The following is a 7,596-nucleotide window of genomic DNA, read 5'->3' as shown; positions in this document are numbered from 1 at the left end:
CAGCCGAACCCGCACCAGAACCCGCTGCTGAACCTGCAGCAGAGCCCGCCGCCGAACCTGCCCCGGAACCATCCTCGGAACCCGCCGCAGAGCCATCTGCAGAGCCATCTGCAGAGCCATCCGCGGAACCATCTGCAGAACCTATTTCAGAAAATGTCTCTAAGTCTAATGATCACTCTGCACGACTGTCGGTGGCATCAGAGGAGTCATCAACGGATTCATCTGCTGAGCCATCCGCAGAGCCATCCGCAGAGCCATCCGCAGAGCCATCCGCAGAGCCATCCGCAGAGCCTGCCGCTGAGCCATCTCCCGAACCAGCCCCAGAACCATCTGCGGAACCTGCTCCTGAGCCTTCTGCTGAGCCTACCCCAGAGCCGTCGGCGGAACATGCACCAAAGACCGCCTCTGAATCTACCCCAGAACCCGCTGCTGAACCCACCCCAGAACCGTCTGCTGAACCCGCCCCAGAACCCTCCGCCGAACCCGCAGCGGAGCCGGCCATTGAACCTGCCCCGGAACCATCTGCAGAACCCGCCGCAGAGCCATCTGCGGAGCCCTCAGCAGAGCCGTCTGCCTCATCAACTGAAGCAGCAACTGCGCCGGAGCCCTCGGCTGAACCCACGCCTTCTCCAGAACCTTCTGCAGAGCCCTCTGCTGAGCCCTCCGCTGAGCCTTCTGCTGAACCATCTGCAGAACCTTCTTCAGAGCCCTCTGCGGAACCCGCCCCTGAGCCCGCGGCTGAGCCTGCCCCAGAGCCAGCTGCCGCCGAAACCCCTGCGCCCGCGACATCGTCAACAACTACAGCTGCACCCGAAACGACGCTGGCCTCCACGGCCGCGCCCTCATCGTCGACGCCGGAGTTCGACGACGCCGCTCTCCTCGCCATGGCAGGGCTGTCGGAGGGCCGGAGCCATCGCGGGGACGACGGCGACGCCGCCCTGGTGGACGACCTCTCTGGCCTGACGGACCCCGCCGACCAGGCCGCACGCCTGGCACTGGCCTCTGCGCCCAACCCGACGACCACCGCGCCCGAGGACAAGGAGACGGCAGCCCCGGATACGACTGTCACCCCGGTGGTGCCCGCTGACCCCCCGGTGCGCCTGGACAACGACGAGATGCACAAGGCGAACCCGCTGGAGACGAACTCTGCCGCTGACGTATTGATCGACGTGACCACGACCTCCGGGAACGACGTTGACGCAGAAGTGGTCGCCACGACCACTACGTTGGCATCTTCGACCACCACTAGTACATCCACGACCACTACGCCTTCCCCCGCCGCGGACACGACCGTCGCTCTTACGCCTGGCGACGACCAGAACGATGTCGTCGGCAGCCAGGAGGCCGCCGCTGGACAGGACTCGGACAACAGGCTGGCCGTGAGCGCGGAGGATGCGAACACGGGCAACGATCTCTCCGGGGACGCACCCAGCGAGGAGATCCGGCTCAAGAAGAAGGAGAGCAAAAAGTACTCGGACAGCAGCGACGATCAGCTGATCGCCTCCGAGAAGGACGACGACAAGGCCTCCTACAAACAGAAGCTGAAGAAGATCAACAAATACTACAGTGGTGCCGAGCAGCCCGCCCCCGTCGATCAGAGCCAGGAGCCGTCCTCAACGGACGGCGAGCTCCTCTCGGGGGAGGACGTCACAGCCAGGCCGGCCCCCATGGAGACATCCTCCACGTCTGAACCTACTGCGGATGCGGAGGCCGTGACCGAACCTCGCAAGGTGTTGCCGGACGCGTCGCCCTCAGGTAACACTCCCATCCGCGTAATCACTTGCTCTCAGATACGCGCTCGCGCTCCCAAAGTATCTTGACACTATGCATTTTATTTTTATTGCCCTCGTTTAGTCGCAGACACACCGCCGGCATCCGTCTCATCGACGTCGCAGACACCCCCGTCTGCCCCAGAGACCCTTGTGACCAACGAGTCCAACCCGATGAACATCCCTGTGGTGGTTGTCAGTGATGAGGACAAGAAGGACTCTGAAGTGGAGTCGACGACTGTCGTTGAGGTGACCGCCAGTCCTTCCCCTGCCCAGTCTGCTGTCACCTCTGCCCTTGTCTCGGAGACGGCAGCACTGGGAACATCTGCTCAGCCCCACGCTCTCTTCTCCAAATGCGCCGCCGGTGAGACCACATTCATTAAAGTCTTATTTCATTTAAATGCATAGGGAAGACTGGAGGTAGGGCCTTTTCGTCTTGATGAAAAAAGGATGTTACTAATATGTTCTTTTATTCTGAATTCAGGTCAGTTCCAGTGCACTAATGGAACCTCCCGGGAAGGAGCTTACTGTGTGCCCTTGTCCTCAAAGTGCGACTCTGTCAATGACTGTTCAGACGGATCAGATGAGTCCAAATGTATTGAAGAGGGGTGTCCGGGTAACTTTCAGGTAGTTATAATCTTTGCCAAATTTATCTAGAGGGAGACAAAAGATGATGGCTTATTATACTGGTTTTGCTTTTGACAGTGTACTAATGGGCAGTGTCTGAAGAGACACCTTGTCTGTAATAGCATTGTGGACTGTAATGATGGTAGCGATGAAATGAATTGTGGTAAGTATTTTTGAAATATTCATTAGTTTTCCTCTAAATTTGTATTTTAGACTATTTACAATATCAACCTTAACATTTTTTTATTCTTAGAAAACTGGCAATGTCAGTTCGATGAATTCCAGTGTCCATCGAAGCGTTGTATTCCTCTATTCTCCCAATGTGATGGGAAACCAGACTGTGAAAACCACATGGATGAAAGAAATTGTCAAGGTGTTTATTAATTTATTACATTTGAAAAATGTGTGACCACTTCATAGTAGCTGGATACTGAATCTAAATTAATATTTTTCAGACTCATGTGGAAATGATGAATTCTTTTGTCCTGAGGGGTGGTGTATTCCCCTGACACAGCGATGTGATGGAATGTCAGATTGTGCCAATGGAGAAGATGAGCAACTGTGTGGTAGGAGAATTTTCACTACTATTTTTATGTTATTAGCTTTTTCTTTGACTTACCCTTCTTTTTCTTTCTTTAAGACTGTGCCCTTGATCAGTTTAAATGCCACACTGGAGGTTGCATTGCTAAAGCCAATGTATGTGACGGTGTGGAACACTGTCCAGATTTGAGTGATGAATGGAACTGCATTCGAATCAACAATGAAACATCTCATCTCCAAATTCGGTATAACACAAATTTTATTTCTTTATAATGTACTTTTACAAAATTTAGTGGTGAACCTAAGGAACAACAAGAACCATAACTGATGCATGATTTGGTTTCATACAGGGTTGTGGACAATGATTGGTTACCTGTTTGTGGTAGCCACTGGGATTCGAAATGGAGTGATTTAGCCTGCCAAAGCTTGGGCTTTAGTGATTCATCTTCAACTGAGTTCCGTCCAGTAAATAACACTAATTTCATGAGTTTAAAAGATGATGCTACATTGGATGCAACAAAAGCAGAAGGTCATGGCTTATCAAGTGTTTTGAAAAACACTAAAGATGTTTGTACTGAAGGTGCTGTTGAAATTCAATGCCAGGAATTTAGTAAGTTTCACTTATCAGTTACAATGATCACAATTATTTGATATATTTAATGCTTTTTCATGGCATTATCATAAAAATCCTTTCGATTCCCCAGCTTGTGGAACACACAGCCCTTCTGCAGAAAGCATTGTTGGCCGACTCGCCGGTGGAGATGGTGCTGCCAGTGGCTCACAACCATGGGTAGCAATTCTCTACAACACTCATGTAAAGAGTAGTTGTACTGCAAGTATTATTAGTCCACGGTGGCTTTTGGCTTCGTATAACTGTCTTCACATGAAGTAAGTTTCCAATCATCTATTTGAATTTTGATGAACATTCAGTTGTTTGTGTTTACAATGCCATCCTACTTTTTTCAAAGGGACAAGACTCTTTCCAACAAGGACTGGATCGCGTATGCAGGAGGGTCTATGTATGACAAAAATCCCGACACTCAAATGCGCTCAGTGCATTCTATTGTGCCATATCCACAGGTTAAATACAATCAACTTCTCTACACTCATGATATTGCTCTTGTTGAACTACAAACACCTTTGCAATTGACCAACAAAGTTGGAGCAATCTGTCTCCCAGAGAAGGAAATTGAATCCCAGCAAATTTGTGTGACTGCAGGTTGGGGATTCTCAAACCCCGGAGGTAAGTTTATGAACATGCTCTCTAGCCTCCCAGACTGATGACAATTTCATGAATTTATTTCTTCACAAACAAGTTCCTTAAATTTCTTTTCTTCTCTGCAGAAACCAACTTTAGTCAGTTTTACCTCTTGGTCCCATTGATGGACCTAGGTGTATGTAATTCCACAAAGCATTATGCTGGAAAGATAGCCGAGGACAGTATTTGTGCGGGTTTCACAGATACTGAAAAATCTCCCTGTTATGTAAGTTCACATACAAAACCTAAATTAGCTCGATTAAAAAAAAATGAAAACGTATCCAATATTAACAAAAAAAATGTCTTTTATATTGCAGAATGATGAAGGGTCCCCCTTAATGTGCTCCAATGAAAATAGCGTATGGGAGCTGCAAGGTGTTCTCAGCTATCACAGTAACTGTGGACGAGGACATCATCCATCTGTTTTCAGCTCAATTACTGATGTTAGATTTTGGATTGAGCGTACGGTGGGCAGCTACTTTGAAAGAAAGACTATATTTAATGTAAGAAGATAATTTTCTGTGCTTGTGTTATCCATTATTTAATTTTAATTTTTTTATGTGTACATTATAAATTTTAAGTAGAGTTAAGTTTGAACTGATGCCAATACTGTATTAGAAGTTAGTAAAAACAGTGGTTGAAAGTGGCTTAAGTCAACAATGAACACCAGAGGCCAAGTCATTTTCTTTCTGTACATGTTAAATGGTCTTAATTGTATAATAATGCTCAATCTTTTTTCATTTGTATAGGAATAATCCTAATTATTTGTGGTTCACTGTATGTTAATTTAGTTATCCATCGAAGGTGATATTCATATGCAGTATAAATTTGTGCTGTTTCCTGTCGTTGGGAGCCATTACCTCCAAATTAGGAATATTTTGATAAAAGACTGGACAGTCTCTTAAAATTTGTATGCTCTTTTTCTGGTTTTACTATTAGAAAGTGTGCAAGGTGAGGAATCTCTCAGAGTACCTGTTAGAGATAGTCTACAAATTTTTTTAAAAGTCTGGAGCTGAAGTTGTCTTAAAATGTTTCGTACAATGTGATTTTTTTTGGTGAAAATGTTTCATTGTTTGACTTTGAACTTGACAAAAGAAGTGCTGACATTTTATCGGCCACCGAAAATATTTTGCGGCTTACTGTAGACCCTAGACAACTTGCTTTATGTCAAGGTGTTAGTTAGGCATTATAACATTTCTGCTTATTTGTGCATATTTCTTCCTATTGTTAGTTATGATGGCAAGCATTGTAGAAGTTAAGGATTCTCTTTAATATTTTCAGTCACATACATTTACTTATTGTTTCCTTTTATAGCAGGAATGTATAACATCAGTGTACTTATTTTAAGTAAGGGGTTTTCTACTGTGGGAGGTGTATTTATATTGTTGCTTGTGATAGTGTAACAATTTTAAGTTTCACATTTTCAATAATTCATTTCATAGCCGAACATTAGAAATGCTACCTAGTCATCGGTACTTAAAATTCTGTATGTTTATAAGGCTTTCTTTTTGAAAAACATTTTTGTCCCTTGTTTCTCTTTTCTGCTGGAGCATTGTTACCCAAATATTAAAAGACCCCTTAAGATACAATTAAACCCCATTGATTGGTGTTATGTTAAATTTGTAAAGGTTTTATTACATTTTGTTACTTTAGACTACAAATTTTTGTACATAGTATCGCAGGTTTGTTTCCTTCAGCATCTGTTAAATATCATCAGGGTGGTGGATCCCATTTTCTGTTGTTACCTTGTCATAATATTATGTCATAATTTGTAAATGTGCTGTGCTCATACTTAGTATTGTTATTGTAGTTGTATTGTGGTCATAGAGAACTGCAGACATAATTTGCAGTTATCTTACTCCCTACTTATCAGACATTCCGTCCTTTAGTTATGTTTGCTTTCATTATGTGAACGTATGTGATAGTAAAAAGTTTTTAATTTGTAAATTATGATTGCATCAGAGACTGCTCATAGATTTTAATTAACTAATAGAATAGTTTTAAGTAATTTTTAAAAAATACACTTTGATTTTAAAAAGAAAATTCATTATGAGGTTGTACACTTCTTTAGTTTAGCGACAGGTACTCATATGAAGTTTGTGCCCTAATTTTGACTTACATGTAGCAATCTCACGAGAAAGCAAAGTATTTTTGAAAACACTGCTCCTATGAGAAGTTCAGACTTACATATAAATAACTCATTTTATGTTGCGTTTGAAAGCAAAGGTGTAGAAATTGTACATAAATGTAACAATTAAATCTATTCCATGTCTCTCGAGCGATTCTGTCTAGATAACAATCTTTGCACATTCTGTATGCATTTGCATTGCACACTTCCAACATGTCTATTTTATATTTTATAAGATAATGGATGCCATGTAAAGTAAGTTTACTGTAAACAAATCCATTCTTTCCCATATGTAAATTTTATAATATGTTTACGAGCATCCAATAAATATTTTAACAAAAATGCCGTGTATTTTTTTTTACTCTTTGGTTGAAAACCGCTGTGGTGAAAAGAAGTCTTTACTGTTTCCTGTCTTGTTTGGCATGCCCGAAAGGGGTGGGGGGCGTTCCCTCTAAACAAAGCACCTCTAAAACGTTGATTACCTCTAATTTCTAGCACCTCTAAAAATGTATTAATTCTACTACCAGAATACCTATAATGAAGCGGGAACACAGTTGTAGCTACAACCGACACGACCACAGGCAGCTTTATTAAAACCGACTGTAGAAATGAGTCCGATCGGCATCGTAATTGCTCAAAGCCCCTCTCCCCCCACCCGGACAAAAATAAAAATGGGGGAGTACTTTCCTCATCCCACCGCAGTTGTTGGCGACTTGTGTGATCGCGGGAACAGCCGGGGGGTTTATGAGACGGTAGACGCGTACGTTGGTTAAACTGTACTGAGCCATGCTACGTTGTCGATGACTGCTAAAATAAAATTAAGTGTGGGGAATTTTGTTTTGTTTCACACAAATTTGTGCGTTTTGAAGTGCTGGGAACAACATATCAAAAGATGGCAAAACTTTTGGTGGAGTTTCCTTTGTGAGAGGTGAGCCTGGACTTGCTCGTCGGCTAAGCGAACGCCTGCGGAGCGGCGTGTAGGCCCGCCCGCCAAGTGTCTGTGTGGAGCTGGTGGCCTACCCTCAGCGCCTGAGCGGCGATACCCCCGGCTAGCTGCTAGCCCCCCAAACGCACATACCCTGCAACGAGACTACCACGTGCAAGTGCAACAGTTCTGCTTGCGGAAAAAGTTCGCTATGCCAAAGTTATGCATGCTCTTAGTTGTTTGTGACTTCAAGGAGGGCCGCCCGGCGGCGCGCGCGTGGTAGCCCAGGAACATTAGACAAAAAAAGGCCTTGACCCCCCCAAAATTCGCAACAGCGGGGAACTTTTAG

At 44.7% G+C, this 7,596-nt stretch overlaps 1 protein-coding gene across 1 annotated transcript in view; it reads left to right on the top strand.

Annotated features, from left to right (window-relative positions):
- Positions 1-6,664, top strand: part of LOC113206198 (uncharacterized) — a 101,707-nt gene extending 95,043 nt beyond the window's left edge. The window contains exons 11-22 of the mRNA XM_026422164.2: positions 1-1,755; positions 1,855-2,133; positions 2,254-2,396; positions 2,475-2,559; positions 2,650-2,769; positions 2,852-2,962; positions 3,037-3,181; positions 3,287-3,546; positions 3,641-3,824; positions 3,905-4,179; positions 4,281-4,420; positions 4,512-6,664. The exon at positions 1-1,755 is cut by the window's left edge and continues 414 nt beyond it. Coding sequence (XP_026277949.2) covers positions 1-1,755; positions 1,855-2,133; positions 2,254-2,396; positions 2,475-2,559; positions 2,650-2,769; positions 2,852-2,962; positions 3,037-3,181; positions 3,287-3,546; positions 3,641-3,824; positions 3,905-4,179; positions 4,281-4,420; positions 4,512-4,709 — 3,695 coding nt within the window. The 3' untranslated portion in view covers positions 4,710-6,664. The remainder of the gene's footprint in view (positions 1,756-1,854; positions 2,134-2,253; positions 2,397-2,474; positions 2,560-2,649; positions 2,770-2,851; positions 2,963-3,036; positions 3,182-3,286; positions 3,547-3,640; positions 3,825-3,904; positions 4,180-4,280; positions 4,421-4,511) is intronic.
- Positions 6,665-7,596: the final 932 nt, after the last annotated feature.

Source organism: Frankliniella occidentalis, unplaced genomic scaffold (assembly GCF_000697945.3).
Source record: "Frankliniella occidentalis isolate FOCC.00 unplaced genomic scaffold, Focc_3.1 Scaffold152, whole genome shotgun sequence".
Lineage (NCBI taxonomy): Eukaryota > Metazoa > Arthropoda > Insecta > Thysanoptera > Thripidae > Frankliniella > Frankliniella occidentalis.
This window is presented reverse-complemented; position numbering and strand designations above follow the sequence as displayed.